Source organism: Erpetoichthys calabaricus, chromosome 5 (assembly GCF_900747795.2).
Source record: "Erpetoichthys calabaricus chromosome 5, fErpCal1.3, whole genome shotgun sequence".
Taxonomy (NCBI): Eukaryota; Metazoa; Chordata; class Cladistia; order Polypteriformes; family Polypteridae; genus Erpetoichthys; species Erpetoichthys calabaricus.
In genome coordinates, this window is record NC_041398.2 from 185,653,364 (window position 1) to 185,671,307 (window position 17,944).

At 37.2% G+C, this 17,944-nt stretch overlaps 1 protein-coding gene across 2 annotated transcripts in view; it reads left to right on the forward strand.

Annotated features, from left to right (window-relative positions):
• Nucleotides 1-7,212: 7,212 nt before the first annotated feature.
• The window catches only part of gak (cyclin G associated kinase), a 155,030-nt gene continuing 144,298 nt past the window's right edge, over nt 7,213-17,944 (forward strand). The window contains exon 1 of one of the 2 annotated variants that reach the window (XM_051928074.1): nt 7,213-7,553. In XM_051928074.1, coding sequence (XP_051784034.1) covers nt 7,412-7,553 — 142 coding nt within the window. In that variant the 5' untranslated portion in view covers nt 7,213-7,411. The remainder of the gene's footprint in view (nt 7,554-17,944) is intronic. The other variant, XM_051928075.1, reaches the window with a different exon arrangement.

Genomic DNA, 17,944 nt, shown 5'->3' on the forward strand with positions numbered 1-17,944 from the left:
TGTTTTTTCTGTCCTCCCTGGCCATCGGACCTTAATCTTATTCTATGTTAATTAGTGTTGTCTTATTTTAATTCTTACTTTGTCTTTTTTTTCTCTTTTTTTCATCATGTAAAGCACTTTGAGCTACATTATTTGTATGAAAATGTGCTATATAAACAAATGTTGTTGTTGTTGACACTTGTCTGCCTGGGGGGTTGCCAACCAGGATCCTGAGCTGTTTCGTTGTGTGGTGGGTGTGGCAACGTGCAGTACCAGTGCATGCTCCCCAACCTTACCTGACTTGATTTGTTAAAAAATATTTTGAGCAAAAGCAAGGCATTTGCTTATAATGTACTTGCTCTAGTGTTTAACATTCTTTCTGTAATATGGGTTCACATTCTTGTACTATTCTTTCACTCAGTGCACCCTTTATCTAATGTAATTTATAGCATTTATTTTTTATAAATTTGAAACACTGCAGGAAAGAAAACCAGGTGGGACAAATATCTTTTCCCAACATGATGTAAAACCACTGGTAGTAGCTGGGACACAAATTAGTACATACTGTATGTGCCGATAAGACAGTCAATTTGAAACACTGGGCAACTGTAACTCTGAATAGGCAACACATCCTTGCTGATTTACACTTCAGCTGCATTAGAACAGTTTAGGTTACAAAGACGGGCATCTTCAAGAACCAACTGTTTTTTACCTGCCCCAGTTTGAATTAATTTGCTGTAGGTAATGGGATTAAGAATTTCTATTCACTACTTTTTATTTTCTTTATGGAAGTTGTGTTTTTTGCAATTGCAGTAGAGCATTAGATATAACTCTGTATATCTGGAAGGAAGCCAGTGAAGATGACACAGTTGGTGTGAGATAGCAGAGATTATCTGATGTTGACTTGCTTATTCCTATGCAAGAGTCCTTACAAATGCAATGCATTTTTTAAGTGTACAGAGTACATCAATAAATACAGTATATTACAGCTGTAACAGCTGTTCCCTTCCGAGATGAAAAAGATCCAAGGAAATATTTTAATTTTATTTCAGAAGACGCCAAAAAAAAAAAAAAAAAAAAAGAATATACTTTTGGATTAGGAGGTAAACTGTATAAAACTTCTTTGACTTTACTTAGCCTGATTTTCTGCTTCAGTCTACCTATGAATTACTGTATGTGGAAAGATAGATAGATAGATAGATAGATAGATAGATAGATAGATAGATAGATAGATAGATAGATAGATAGATAGATAGATAGATAGATAGATAGAAGATAGATAGATAGAAGGCATGGTGGGAATGGTGCTGCAGATATCTGTGATGCCTACTTTGTGGAGCTCCCATATGACCCAAAAGTGCTTCCTACAGGCCATGCCCTGGCACCGGAAGTACTCTCTATTGCTGGCTATGTGACGTGCACCACCTGCGATGATTCAAATGCAAGTTTCTGTCACAGACAGTCTGCTCTGTCACAAGATCATCATAGGTGACAGCATGGTCAAGTTCTATGCATCTAGTATAGATTCTAGAGATAAGCAGAATGGAGGCAATCAAAGGTTACCCTCTCCTACAAAAATGATTAATCAGCTTTGTCAAACTGGGAGATGGGCCAACATGTGGAGAGAGAAACAAACAATTGTTGTTCCTGAAAATGTCTGGTCCACAAGAATAGACTTGTATCAGCAGCTTTCCACCAAAATTACTTAAACTTGTCACAGTCTATTGAGTAGTCTGAGTGACAGGAGCAAACCTAAGTTAGACCATGACAGTTCTGGCTGAGGCAGCAGAGGAAGCAAGTTTCTGTCTGTGGCTAAAAAGAAAAGAGCTGGAGAACACACAGTTGTGAGAACTGTGGTTATATTTCATAAGCAGAGCTAAAGAGTCTTTTGCGATGGCCAAGGAGTGGGGATAACATTATGAGATATAGATCCTGAAGCCAGAGGCGGGGGGTGGCATGGAGATGCTACTGCCATTGCCCCACCACCAGGAAGCAAAGAAAGAACCAAGGCAAGTCTAAGGAAAAGAAAACAGGAACTAAATAAAACAGATAGATTTGAAGATGATTAAATGCATGGTGTGGAGACAAGAAATGGGCATCATTGAACATTGAACTTATGAATGTACTAATTAGATTCTGAGTCCAGCAGAAAGGGGTGCTAGGAAGATATCCACTGTCCCACTACCAAGAGAAGTTTCAAGTGAGCAAAACATTAATGAGAGTTGGCTTCCAGCTAATGGCCCTTCACCTCACCAGAAGACACTAGCGGAGATGCCAGAGGCTCTCTCCCTCTCTGTATACAGTATATATTAAAAAGGGGGTATTGTTTAAAAATATTTTTTAAAAGACATAATGTGAATAAAGTTAAGAGGTCAAAAAATGAAGATTTATAATGGTTAATGTTAATAATCATGCCAAAGACTGATAACCAAGGCAAGTCTAAGGAAAAGAAGGCAAAAAAAAAAATAAAACAGATGGATCAAGATAATGAAATGAATGTGGTAAAAATAAGAAACAGGCAACATAACACTGTTGAAGGAGGAAGAAGGCCTGAAAGTAAAAAGGGAAAGAGTGAAACAGACATAAAAGAAAAAGTAAGTTAAAAAATAGACCTTAAACTTATGGACCCAAAATTAGTATTGTAGTATGATTCTATAAAATTATCAGTATAGTAGTTGAGGAAGTCTTTGTTAAATATCAGATAATGCAAAACAGAATAACAGACATGAATAGAGTTGATGCTTTCTTGGAAAATGCAGGGTATAATTTCAAAATATAAAACACAAGTAAATAGTATAACATAACATTGAAAAAGTGATCACACCCTTTAAAGAAGTAAAAGAACATCAACTAAAAATAAACAAAGAATGACAACTTTGTAATCAAGGACTAGAATAAAAGAAGGGCAAATCATTGTCATCATTTTCATTCCACCTTTCCTGATGGGGTTTGTGATGACATGATGAGGTGGGCTGTCCAAGAGATCCAATTCAATCAGCAATTTCTTTCAGTACCTTCTAGGGACTTCTCAGATATATTCTCATTACTAGAAGAGAGGTATAATTCTATCAACATATCCTGGGCAATGCTTTATACACCTCCAGTGGGTACGGCCAAACCTCCTCTTCACCAAGCTAAGCTATTTGGAGCAACCTACACATAACTGCCACTGCTGCACTTGTGAACTACACCCAAGGTACCTGATATCCTCCTCTTGCGGCAGCTGATCATTCCTTATCTGAAGAGAACATACCACTCACCACAATCCACCCATGCACAGTTTTTCAATTTGCTCGCTACTAAAACTAATGAATTTTTGGTCTGCCAATATCTTTCACTCATGTCTAGAGACCCTATTACTAACAATATATGCAGGATCTCTGTCTTGAAGTTGACAGCTTTCCTTAGCAATGATATCCATCTGTGACTTTGGGGTTGCCTCTGTGACAAGCAGCAACAAACTCCTGGCCACAGCTCCCTGCAGCTCTCTCTACTATTAGGTCTCAACAAGGTCCATTCAGTCTTTATGTCCTTCAAATCTCCTGATATACAGGAGATGCTGTTCTGGAGCTGAACTTCTCCCAACAGTGATATTCGTTAGTGGTTTCTTGAAAATGCTCACAATCACTTTCTGAGCCAGTTCATCACAAAAAAGAGATGAACTGACAACTCAGTACCTCTTTTTATCATAGGATATCGAACACATGACTAGACTAGATGACACTTAAGAGCACCCTTGTATTCAAATATAGTGTTCATTAAAAAAATGTAAGACTAGCACATCAAAAAGCAATCCACCACTCTGGTACAGATATAGCAAGTTGTTCCTCCCAATTACGCCCCTCCAGGTATCACCATCATTATTTACATAGTTGAAATTTCCCAGGAGAACTACAGAGTCTGCAGATGGAACTCTTTTGAGCACCCAAATACACTGAAATAGTTGTTTGGTACATACATGCAAAAATATTCAGTTTACCTTTCTGCAACTCAAGGTTGCATTCAGGCAACCCTGTCATCCACTGCAACAAATGTCAGGTATACAACACCTGCCCAGGGTAACTGGATGGAAGGAGTGAGACCAGCCTTGACTAAGAAGTCAGCTGGTTCCAGACCCAATGAGCTAGCAGAGATAAGTTCAGCTATATCTATTCAGTACTTTTCAACCTACTGCATGATACATGCCATGCCCAAAGAGCAACCAGAAAAGTTAGATTCCACGTCCCAAAAGTCACTATCTATTGTCAAGATTTACTATGTATGGTGTCATCGCCCTCTTGCCTGTTGATCTAGTAAAACTGCAACTAGCCGTCATCAGTTTCAGTCTATCACACATTTGTTTTCAGACCGAGCCTGACCTGGCTATGAAGGTGCCCTGGTCACCAGGTGCTACTGGCCACTCCAGGTCCTGACTCCAATAATAAGTCTCAGAATTCCTAGTCTAGGTAATGCACTCTCTAATTTAAACCAGACAGAAGACTTCAAGGTCATTGACAGATTTTGTTTGTTTTTGTGGAACCCTCCTCTTAAACTAATGGTAACCCTTTCAGGAATATTCATCTTCAACAAACATGGTTCTAAGGATCCCTGAGGCACACAAGACCCCCACCATACCAAGGGTACAATCCTAGGAGGTGAAAAAACAAATGTCAAAAAGATTTGTATGTTCTTATTATATATAAAGAAGCACTTTAGATTGGGGTTTCCTGTCATGTAGCCCTCTGAGTTAAGTGGGGAGTAAGTGTTGAGTTTCATGGTTTTTTGGATTGGATTGTATTTTTACTGTGTTTTGTTCTTTACAAAAAATAAAAATAACGTGCATAATATAAGTAAGAATAACTTTTACGTATAATAACTTTGATTACATAATATGGTGTGGGATGTCACTATCCCTCTAACAACTTAACAAAATCAAAACTTGATAAAAGGATTAGGTCAACAACTAGGCTGAATGTGCCGCTAAAAATTACCACTTCTATATGTGACTACCGAATAAGGGAACCATGAAGGAAAAGGAGCCAATGGGCAGTTTCAATCAAACAAGAATAAAGGAAGGAAGTGGAAAAGTATAGATCTAGTTACTTACCTAATAATATGCTACAGACAGACATAAAGAAAACATGGAAAATGTGCAGTGTTGATAAGATGGTTTAAAATGCTAAAAATATACATTGATCCATTTTCTGAAACAACTGAATCCAATATCAGCAGTCAATTCTGACAGCATTGGGCATTCAGCAAGACCCAGCTTTAGATGAATAACCACTCATTTTCAGGGAACACTCAGTTACACATCCACACTGACAGCAGGGCCAGTGAAGAGTAACTATTGTAATTAACCTAGCATGTTGTTTTAAATATTTGAGAAAAAAACAGATTACCTGAACAAAATTCAGTGCAGACATACTGTAAGTTTAATGTGTAAACTTCAAAATGAAAGCGACCAGGAAATTATTGGCATCAATTCTCTTGGGAACTGTTGGATAGCAGTAATAAAATAGAATTAGTGAATTGGTGGACATTGAAAAAGACAAAAGAAACAAGCTAAAGTAATTGCTAAGGTATTAGATGAATGGAAAAAAAATCTGCACCAGACACCAGTACCGACACTTTTACTAAATCATTTGTATGCCAATAGTCACTTTTAGGTAAATATATGCAAATCTTTGTTAAGTGTATATTGTTTTCTAAAGCAGTGCTTCTCAAACAGTAGGCCCAGAAAATGTTGTTTGATAGGAACAATCTAGGAGAAGAAAGTGATAAGTCTTGATGGATGTGAAGAACACGAGTTCCTAGAAGTCTGTAACAACTACTCTTTAATCTCCTTTGCTACTATTGCCCCCTTTTCTTTACTGTGGTTCCCACACTCTTTCATGGAGAAAAAGTGCCCAGTTTTGTATAAGCAGAGCTTAGTCTCAATACAAAAGTGATCCTCTGTATGCCTATTGTCAATTTTAGGTAAATAGATGCAAATGTTTATTTTGTGTAAATTGTTTTTGAAGCAATACTTCTCAAACTCTGGCCCTGCAGCCCCTGGGGGCCTACAGAATAAACTGATCTGAAAGTTCTAGGAGCTGAAATTGATAAGTCTTGATGGATATAAGAACCTTGAGATGTTAGAAGGCTAGAACAACTACCCTTTAACTTTTTCTAGTATAGTACTGTATTCTTCTTTTCTTTCCTGTGGTTCCTCCTCTTTTTTGTGGAGGATAGTGCCCTTTAGTTTGCTAAAGGCAGTGCTTTGTCTCAGTTGAAAAGTTAATCAATGTGTTTAAAGCCCTATTTGGATGGAATTAGTTTTACACTAAGAGGTACCCCAGACTGACTGCCACTCCCAAAGAATTTTTATTAAAGGGGTCTGGGGTCCGTGAGGATCTTTGTTTTGGGTTGGGGGTCTTGAAAGAACATAGTTTGAGAAGTACTGTTCTAAAGCACTCTAATTCGAAAATGAAGTATTAAACATGAATAGTGACTGTCAGCTTCCAAATAAAAACTAATATGACGTTCTTAAACCTGCTCAATCCAATTCATGGTGAGCGTGCCCTGGGTCTAACCCCATCTGCACTGGGCAGGCAGGTTAACAACCCTGCAGATGACACAAGTCTGTTTCAAAATCCATTCACAAACACTAAGTCAATAAAATCAACCTAACCTGCACTTCTATGTGGATGTGTGAGAAAAACACACATAGGCACGAAAAGAACGCGCAAACTCCCCATACACAAGAAACGAATGCGAGGTTTGATTCCAAGTCACTGGATCGAAAAGAGGCGAATATTCTAACAATATTCGGAGCGCACGAAGACTTCACTTACATTCAATTCCCCAATGAAAAAAAAACTGTTAGTAGCAACTGACCCGGAAATCTTCTTTTGTCACTTTCTCATGAAAGTGTCCGACGTGATATTATTTACTCGATCTTTTTAATGGTCCTGCACATAACACACCGTCTCAAGCCAGCCATTATAAGCACGCTAATTGAAGAGGATTTAATTTGTAGTTTACAATTTGAAACCGTTTTCATTTAAGAATAATTAAGCTATCTAAAATATACTTACAGCCAAATTCAAATATGGGCTATTTACCCATGTATCTAAAGAGATCAAATTACACTGACGTGAATATTTACAGTTTGAAGGGGGGTAAAATACAATATATTCAGACTATAACACTATTCTCGTACAGTCTGTCTATCGTCGACCGCGTGCTTTCATTGTGGCGCAGTGTGTGACGTCACATCCACGTCAGCCTGTCCCGGAAGTGCACGGAAGATGGAGGCTGCGGACTGGTGACTGGAAACCGAGGCAACAGTGCTCTCACGTCCGCCGCAGTAGCAGAGCGCCTGCTTGAGGGGAAGAGAGCTTTATCACAAAATAAAGAGGGAAAGAACCAGTAGCGCACGGATCAACTTTGTCCGTCCCGACAGAGAGCCATGTCATTGTTCCAATCGGCTCTTGACTTCCTGGCGGGGCCCGGCACCGCTGGAGCTGCAAGCCGAGATCAAAATGATTTTGTGGGGCAAACAGTGGAGATGGGTGAGATGAAGCTACGAATCAAGCGAGTTATCGCCGAAGGTGAGTTTGGTTACACTGTAACTTTAGTTGGTGGCGTTAAAGTGAGTGAAAGATGTTCACCTGTGCTGTACAGGTGTGATTAACAACACAGAGCAGGAGGCCAGTTTGGGAGCCGCGTTAAGTCACTTTATATTACCAGAATCAATGGGCGGCACAGGTGTTTCCCAGGTTCCCTTACTAGGTCCGGCGAAGGAATGTGTGAGTGGCTCGGTGCGCACCCCTTGTGTGTCAGACAGGTGTAACTCAATTCTGTATGACTTCCTGTTTACTATCGCCGGAGGGTAAGGTTGCTGCCAAATCCTGAAACTCTTTGGTATCACTATTCTAGGATTTGTATTTTGTTCGAAAACTACAGATCGTCGCTCAGATCATTTCTGCTCACAGTGTTTTACTTTTCAGTGAAATTCTGAATACTAAACATGATTTTTTGAGTAATAGTCTTACTAATAGTCAGCTAAACATATTTGAATGGCTACATTATCAATGGATTTTTCTACACAGAAAATATGATTCATAGTTTTAAACCGTTATCAGTGCTCCCTTTTTACTTATAGCTTTAGTGAAAAATGTAACTTTATATGAAAAAAATGGTTCAGTTACCTTTGTTTGTTCAAGTTATGTTTTCATTTAGAGTTTCTTTTATCTTCTTGTGGTGTCGATTTTCTGATTCTCCTAGTCATATAATTGTAGAAGGCTAGCTACCACGATCTTTCAATGCTAGACTTTGCTGTATTTGCATACGATAATTGTGTGACTCGAATATCGAGTGTTATTGAGAAAGCGCACCTGGAGATTCATCCATCGCTTGATGTCTTAACCAGCTTGAAAAAAAAAGTTGATTCTTCTTAACGTCAGCATGTTTTCAGTTGTGACTGTGGATGATGGCAGAAGCTACATGTAGAACTCAAAACGTAGTTGTGTTTTTTTATGTTACTGCTGTTTGTATGTAGCACTGTAGAATCCAAAGTCAATAAAGCATTGTATATTTTCTTGTGTCTCAATTACATTTGGTGGAATTCTTGCAAACCTTCTTTATTTGTGATTGGTAATTCTAAGTTGTTTTGACTGGGTTGAACTTGTCTTATGTTAAAATAAAATGTGACATCCATCTGTGCTGTCAGTTTTGGGATAGATTGAGAAAAAAATTATATAACCAGAATCTAAATTCTTGCACTTGATTAATTAGTCAGAGCTTGGTTGATATGACTGCGGTGGGTTGGCACCCTGCCTGGGATTGGTTCCCTGCCTTGTGCCCTGTGTTGGCTGGGATTGGCTCCAGCAGACCCCCGTGACCCTGTGTTCGGATTCAGCGGGTTGGAAAATGGATGGATGGATGGTTGATATGATATATTAGAATTTAATGAATGTGTATACAATAAAAAACGGTTTTACTTGGTGAGTGAACATTTTTCCACTTAGTAACTTGCGACACTTCTAAAGACAGAGATACCTTTGTTGAAGTGGAGCAATAATGAATTTTCTGTTCGACCTGTCATAATTTAAATATTGTGTAATTTTGGCTGATGTCACTTGAAAGCGGTAGAGAAAAGAGATGTGTAATTGTAATAAGCATGACTCTACCTCAGTTGAACGAAAGAAAAAAATCAATACTTATGAAATAGTTACGCTTGTTCAACCATAAATAAGGAATGCATTTATTTTGTGATTTTCATAATGTGACACATGACACAATAAACGGAGAAGCCAAGTTTTTAAACTTAAATTATTATTTCCTGATATTGAATTTTATATATTAACTAGAGAAACAGCGCCTCCCTGTCGCATGCATGTCTCAATCTTTGTCTTTCTTGAATTCTATATCCCACATTTGACTCGCATCACTTGGCGGTAGTCTTCTTCTTCTTTTTATGGTATTCATCATTTCATCTGCATCTTTAATTTTCTTGATGCACAGCAGATATGACTGATCATTTTTCTTTCTGCAATGTGACTTAATTTGCAGATTACTTTGATTTATTAATCCCACAAGTGCAGGTCAGCTTGCCGAGATTGTTGCTACCTGAATTTTTAAAAAATTTTAGAATGTATGAAGTCATAAGCTTTTGAACAAGAGCAAGAACCATGGTCTAGCTCCAGTAGTTACTTGCCGACCACCAGTAACATGGATTTCCTTGACTTTGCCATTCTTGCATTCCGTATCCTGCACTTGATGCTCATCAGATGGTGCTGTTGTTATTCTTCCTATTATGGTGTTCTTTGTCACGCCATCGACCGCTGTGATTTGCTTGATGCTCAGCAGATGTTGCTGGTCATTTTGTCTCCACCATGTCACTCCGTTTTCTGATCATTTTGCTATTGAAAAAAATATATCTCAGGCCCAGGTCATTTTGCTGTTACCTGATTTTTGAACATTTTCAGGATGTATCAGTTCATAAGCTTTTGATCAAGACCAAGATCAAGGTTCTAGCCCTAGTAGTCAGCAAGTCATTGAAGGACAGCTGGACAGACCATAGCATTTTATAAGTATCAATTAATAAATAAAGTAGGGGAAGTTTTGATTGGAAAATAAAAAATGAATCTAAAAATGATTAAGTTCTTTTTAAATTAAAAAGTTTTTTTTAATTATTTTGTGATAATTTGTTCACATTTTCGATGGCCTATCCCAGCTTTGTTTTGTATAGAAATAAATACCAATAATTTAAACTCTATATTAATAATAATAATAATCATAGTAGTAGTATTGATATTGTCATGTATACAGTGAAATTCTTAACTTTCATGTCTAACTAACATGCAACACATTGTTACTCAAGGCAGATCAGTTCCCTGATGTACTCCTTACTCTAAGCACACTCAAGGGTGTTGTTTTTGAAGAAGGACTGTGGGTGTTAATGAATGATGTAATGGGAGTTATCCAGTGAAATGGGTCCAGTGACTCCCAGCTATTCATGTACATATGACAATGTTGACTTTATGATTAACATGCTAGTAATTGAAGCCCGGGCTCTCTGGCAGTGAGGCAGAAGCACTGACCACTGATAGATAGATAGAGATAGATAGATACTTTATTAAACCCAAGGGGAAATTCACATACTCCAGCAGCACCTTACTGATACAGAAAACAATATTAAATTAAAGATTGATAGTAATGCAGGTAAAAACAGACAATAACTTTGTATAATGTTAACGTTTACCCCCCCAGGTGGAATTGAAGAGTCGCATAGTTTGGGGGAGGAACGATCTTCTCAGTCTGTCAGTGGAGCAGGACAGTGACAGCAGTCTGTCGCTGAAGCTGCTCTTCTGTCTAGAGATGACACTGTTTAGTGGATGCAGTGGATTTTCCATAATTGATAGGACCCTGCTGAGCGCCCGTCGCTCTGCCACAGATGTCAAACTGTCTTGCTCCATGCCAACAATAGAGCCTGCCTTCCTCACCAGTTTGTCCAGGCGTGAGGCGTCTTTCTTCTTAATGCTGCCTCCCCAGCACACTACCAATGTAGAAGAGGGTGCTCACCACAACCGTCTGATAGAACATCTGCAGCATTATTGCAGATTTTGAAGGACGCCAGCCTTCTAAGGAAGTATAACCGGCTCTGTCCTTTCTTACACAGAGCATCAGTATTGGCAGTCCAGTCTAATTTATCATCCAGCTGCACTCCCAGGTATTTATAGGTCTGCACCATCTGCACACAGTCACCTCTGATGATCACGGGGTCCATGAGGGGTCTGGGCCTCCTAAAATCCACCACCAGCTCCTTGGTTTTGCTGGTGTTCAGGTGTAGGTGGTTTGAGTCGCACCATTTAACAAAGTCCTTGATTAGGTCCCTGTACTCCTCCTCCTGCCCACTCCTGATGCAGCCCACGATAGCAGTGTCATCAGCGAACTTTTGCATGTGGCAGGACTCCGAGTTGTGTTGGAAGTCCGATGTATATAGGCTGAACAGGATCGGAGAAAGTACAGTCCCTTGTGGTGCTCCTGTGTTGCTGACCACAATGTCAGACGTGCAGTTCGCAAGACGCACATACTGAGGTCTGTCTTTAAGATAGTCCACGATCCATGCCACCAGGTATGAATCTACGGAGAGACCTGCATGTGGTTTTCTTGGATCTTTTCCAATACCTTTGGATCAGTGCCTCACAAGGTCACATGAGCAGCCTTTAACTTCTTCTATGTCCCAAAGAACAACACAAAGCTGTGCTGCATGCTAAATCTGCCCTCCGGCACCAAGATATAATAGGCTATGTCCAACAAGGCAGAGTAAGCCTTGGCCTAGGAACAAAAACACCAACCTGGCAGAAGGCAACCCTGAATGCATGCCAGGCCATGGAATTAGAGGAGGTGCACCGACAAGAAGAAGCAGCCAGGTGGTACGACATCCTGCCCTCATCACAAACTTGAATCTCTGGCTGGGAAAGGATCCGACATATCCTTTGTGTACAGCTCCAGCAACCTTCAAGCACAACTTGGAAATGCGAGTGGACCTAGGCCAGAGACTCATTTTCCCATAAGAAATTGCAACAACCACCCTGCAACCAGACCAGGTCCTCTGGTCCAACTCCAGTAAACATGCCTACGTCATCGAGTTAACAGTCCCGTGGGAAGATGTGGTCAACAAAACTCCTGAACATAAGGTAAATGTGTTACTCCAAACTATCTGTGGAAGCAGAGCACAGAGGATGGATGGAAGGTGAAAGTACATCCGTTAGAAGTGGGGTCCAGGGGCTTTGTAGCCAGTTCCACAGCGAAGTTCCTCAGGGAACTATGTAATATCTAAAGTACTTTAAATTATATTATTTTGGAATTTAAGGAAATTCTTTAAACCATGGATCCATTGTTTGAATCTTGGACTGGTAGTATGAAATTTACAATTTTCTTGGCTTTTACAGAAGGTATGACTCTTTATGCTTCCAGGTGAAGTTCTTGTGGGTATAACTGTTACTTTTAATACATTATTGTGCATTGTAAATGTGGATGCCATCACTGTGAAATAATCTGCCCATTCTAATTTGTTTATACACATATACTATACTATAGGACTGAATTTCTAGTTACCATGGCAACCAGATGCCCCAGGTTTGTCATGGTTTAGTTATTTCTAGCAGTTTTAGCTAGCTAGAAAACTGCCAATGTGTTTTCAGCTGCTAATAAGCTAAGGTTAAGTGAAATCAAACACTTGCGGGTGACATTTTCAGCACTCATTTATTAAAATTGAGCATTAGATAGAAGTGTAAAATTCTAATGAAGAAATATTGGTGCAGTGGTTAGCACTGGTGCCTCATATCCCTAAAGGTTTGGGTTCAAATCTTAGTCTGGACATTATCTGAGTGGCGTTAGTTGCCATTTTCTTCCTGTGTTTGGGTACATTTTCTGTGAGTATTCAGTTTTCTTCCCAAAGAAAAACATTGATTATTGTAAATCGTTACATGTAAATGCTGAGTAATTTTTGAATCTTCCAATTTGAGCATATAAGGTAAATGAGCTCTTTAAATAGCAGAGTTTGGCACCAATCCCTGGATGGCACAGGATGAATGAAGTAAAAATAGTTCATTAAATTAGGGCAAATCTGTGTGGTATTATATGTTTCAATTTTTAATGTTTATTTTCTGGAGAAATTCTGTTATCACTTTAAGAGGTGGATATAGTGTACAGGCTAATGAAAAATGGCACAGTAACCATGTTTTTACTTTGCTTTATTGTGCATTACAAATTATTAACAAAAAACATGGTTTATGTATTTTCAGTCTGTATAAAAACCCTAATTATGTAGTTGTATTTTTCCCTAACTGTTTCACTAGGACTGATCTCTTGGTAATTACTAGTGTTTAACTTCATCCAAAATTTGTAATGTTACTATAGGTGTTTCATTATTGGTCACCTGGACTTTTAAATATGTTTGGCATTCTGCTAATATTTATAAAGCTTCTAAACTCTATAACTACTCTTCTGCCTTATAGTACTATCATATTGTCCATAATATAAATAAAAATTGCAGGTGCAGGGGGAAACAATGAGAACATTTCAGTCTTGGCATCTTAATGTGTGTGCTGGTTTTCATTGCAGCTGAACTGTTTTGAATTAAATGAGTCTTACCTGACAAAGTGACCTTACTCTAGTAGCTTAAATATTTATTTTGTTTATATATATATATGTGTGTGTAAAAAGAAAAACATGGGCATTTTTTGTAGGCAGTAGCTAACATTTAAGGTGTCCGTCATACACTCCCATATTTTCCACACATTGTTTCTTACTTCATTGAATTTTCTCACAAGTTTATGAAAGGTGTCATAACGTCTTGAGAGTCCGTTTTGATACTAATAAAAGAGTAGTTCAGATTTATATGTGTTTAATTATTGAGCTTTACAAATTATGGGCTCTGAGAAAGGCCAAACAGTTTAGGAGTGAGACGAAGGTTATTAAAGATGTAAAAATAAAAAGTATCTGTGAGTGCATGTTTATGAGTGCATGTCTTGTTTGTCCTATATAGGTTATTGAACATAATGAGGATTATATAGAAAATTAAATAGTGTAGCAAATACATTTAGTAGTTTTGTCACAAGAGTACTGCAAATAAATGCAGTAAAACATGTGCTGCAGAACTTTTCATGCAGCTCCTGTATTTTGTGTTCATGTCATCTCAATTCAGTCTTGCAAACACAAAAGAAATACACAAAAGTTTTTGACATTTATTGCTGAGAAATTGTTAAAAGTCTTTGTCTGGTATCTATTCTTTAAGTTTGGATCAAATATAACTGGGCAATTTGATGTATTCAAATATTTGATTTGTTAAACACCAGACATTCTCCTTAACTCTTCTTCCCATGTAAAACAGATTTGCTTGACATTCATTAAACATGATGCAAGTGGTCTTTTTCAATCTCTAAAAAATATAAAATGACTGTGTTTTAAGAATAATTTAGATTCATCTTCAGTGGGATTTAAATATGGTGAGAAGTGCTAGGTTAAACACAATTTAGAAGTTAGAAGTCTTTTTCTTTTTCTAACTCTAATGGAAACTGCGTTAATTGGAAGTTTTCCCATAAGATGGATTGGTTACTTGTTAAATGCTTTTAACTTCCTTTTAGTGCATTATTATGAATCTTTTGAATTTATGAAAGTAGGTGTTTAACATGTATTTCATGACATACAGTAGCTAGTTATATAAAAAAAGTTTGAATTTGTGTTGAATTGCATTTATTTGTTTTAAGTTAGACAAATATTATGACATTTTGATTTGTATTCAGTCCGATCACCAATGTCATAAATGGTTTTCTAGATCACAGTCTAACTGGTATTTTTTGTAGATTTTCTGACATATTTAATTTTGGAAATAACCAACCAGTTTGAGAAGTGTTACAATGTAACATCAAAAAGACAGCTTCTTGTTCCACCCAAGGTCCAAAAAATCACGATGTCTTGTGTGTTTTCAAAATGCTGTTTATGACTAGCATGGAAAAGGTGCTATATAAATAAAATGGATTATTAATATTGCTAAGTAAATACAGTAAACAATTGTTCCTACTTTAGCTTCATATTGCAAAATTAGGAATGTGTATCATATTTATAAAATGTTTTATTTATGGAAAACATTTCTCATACTTAAAAATCTAAATGAATCAAAAAATATTTGAAATCCAGAAATGCATACCTGTGTCAATAGTATAGTATTAGAAAAATTATCAGAAGCTAAGCAGTAAATGAAAAAAATAAAATTACCATTCCGTGTCAACATTTTTTTTTTTAAATAAAAAGGAAAAGCAAGAATTTCCAAACTAATGCAAAAAAGCCATTTTCTAAATATACAGCTATGTAACTATTGCATATTAAGGGAAAGTAAGGGTGGAAGAGAATGCCCTTGTGCTTTGTGTAAGCTGAATTCCTTTCTAATCAGAGAGACTTTAACATGTCCTTTAAAGGAGTAAATAAAGTAAACTGATCTAATAACTTTAAGAAGACTGTTGTAAAATATAGATTCCACTGAACAAAAGGCTAAGTTGAATGTAGCATAGGCTAGTTTTGGTCACAAGGTTGGCAACATCAAGAGGCTTGAGGGTTATGGTGCTCAAGACCAGGGAAAACTTTATAAATTAACTACAGTATTTTGCACTCAGTCCTAGAAAACATTTTGAAAAATGTGGTGTTATGTGTTAATGGCTGTGAGTATAAATGAGCTGAACCAGATGAAGCCCGGTAACACTATAAATGCAGTTTTCTCCAGTTACTCAGGTTTTACTCTGTGTCTTAAAGACATGCATGCAGATATGGTTAATTAAAGATTTTAAATATGTCCCGTTTTACTGCGTGCACGTTGATTATGCATTATGTGAGTTGTGTGACAAAAGGAGGAATCAAAAGTTGTTTGAATGAAATGATCTCATAGTTATAGAAAAAGGTTTAGTTATATTAATCTTTTCTTAGATATTTTCATTTTTATTTGCCCTTCAGGTTTTCAAACTTCAAACATTAGCAGCGAGATTTTTTTAAAGTCCAGTTTTAAAAGTTAAACAAAATTTGCATTAAATAATAACTAATCACAAAAATAAAGGAATGCCTATAAGATATAAAAAAGCAACAAACAGGCCTGGGTTAGAGTAAGGTGGAACTCCTATATTGTTAGCACACTGCTGGGCCTCTTGTTGCCAAAATGAACAAAGTTGACTTTAAACAATGAAGGGCAAGCACCTAAGATAGCCATTATGCTCTCCAATATGCACAGTGAAATACTGAGGTCAACTATATTAGATGTGAACAGAACTGTTTTATACTAATACAGAACTCTAAAGCCAGCCTGAAATAATTTCTTGAGGTTATTAAATGTTAAATAATCTTCAGATGGTATGTCATAATCTTCTCAAGAAATTTGGGAAGATGTGGAAAGTTAAAAAAGAGTTTTAGAATTATTTAGATTGTTGGAGTCAAGATCAGACTTTTACTTTTAAACTGGCATTATATAAGCTATTTTTAAATGAAGTTGTACTGAATAGGTGCATAGGTTATATTTAACATGTTGTCCCTCTTGTCGAAATGGCATTATCATACCCTCCCCATCTCACTTTTATTCTTTCTGTCATATTGGCTGAAGAAAAAAAAAGTACTTTATCAGTAGTGGACAAGCATGTCTATGATAAAGTTAATTGAGAAAATGGAGGGTTGACTGGTGACTGTTTTTTGAGCCAACGTAGTGCTTTCTAAATAGAGATAAGAGGTATAGCACCAATAGAACAGATATCCATATGCTCTTGAGTCTGTACAGGAAGCACAGCTCAGAATAAACCCTTCCATTTCTGCAGGTTACCAGTAGTTAACTTTGCATGTGTATGCATGAATTTAGCAAAATATTTGTAAAATTCCAATACTAATACGCAATGGAAAAGTAAACTGCCCATTATTATATTGCATCCAATTGTAATTTCATCAGTTGTCTGCTGGGAGGATAACACCAGATGAGGGGTTTCTTGATGCCTGAATAAACTGAAGGGCTGATTTTTGACTCACTGGAGACAGCACCAGAAAAGGGGATGATGGCAAAATCAAAGGTCATGTTTCCCATCCTCCCTGTGATGTCTAGTTCTGGAGCACCTTTAAAGGATAAGTTCAATATTGGTCACAATCATGATGTATGTTAATTTGCTGCATGAAGCTGGATTCTGGAGTGAAGCATATTTTATACATTTAAAGAAATAACTAGTCTGCTCTTGAGTTTTATAATGGAACTTATGGCTATCTGAGTCCCAATTTGGAAAAAAAAAAAACAACATACTGAATATGTCCACTTTAAAGTAGCAAAGGTTTTGATTTAAGAAAAGGTGCCTTTGGAGTTTCTGAGGTGTGTGTGTGACAACGAAAAGTAAACTGGAAATAAAACATGACTGGAGATGATAATGAAAATCTTAAAAACCAAAATAAAAAGCACTAAATTGTCTCCATGTAACACATGATAAAATGGAGCAAATCCAGTTTTGAAATTTCTGGTGTCAAGACTTTCATCACTGTTTGTTCTTTGCACTGAAGTGTACTTTACTCATTGTTAAAATGCATGTTTTTGTAAGAACGATTGTTTTTGGCTTGGACTGAATCCTGTTTAGTTTATTTTTAGAAAATGTGCTTTAAACTGGGATCAGCATGGTGTTATAGTAATAAGCTCAGGTGCCTTATAGTTCACATCCGCCGCCTCTTTGTCCAGTCAGTAAAGACCGCTATAAATAGTGTTCCTTGATTACTGTTTACCTGCGCTAGCATAGCGACACCTGTGGTTCATTTTTTGAAGTATCAGTGCTGCTGAAGTCATCCCCTTTTTGTGTGTAGGTCTACAAGCATTTTGAAAATGGGAAAGGCATTATATAAATATAATGTATTATTATTATTATTATTATTATTATTACTACAAAGCACCCTGTCATTTAGGAGTGGGATTTTAACCAGTAATATTATG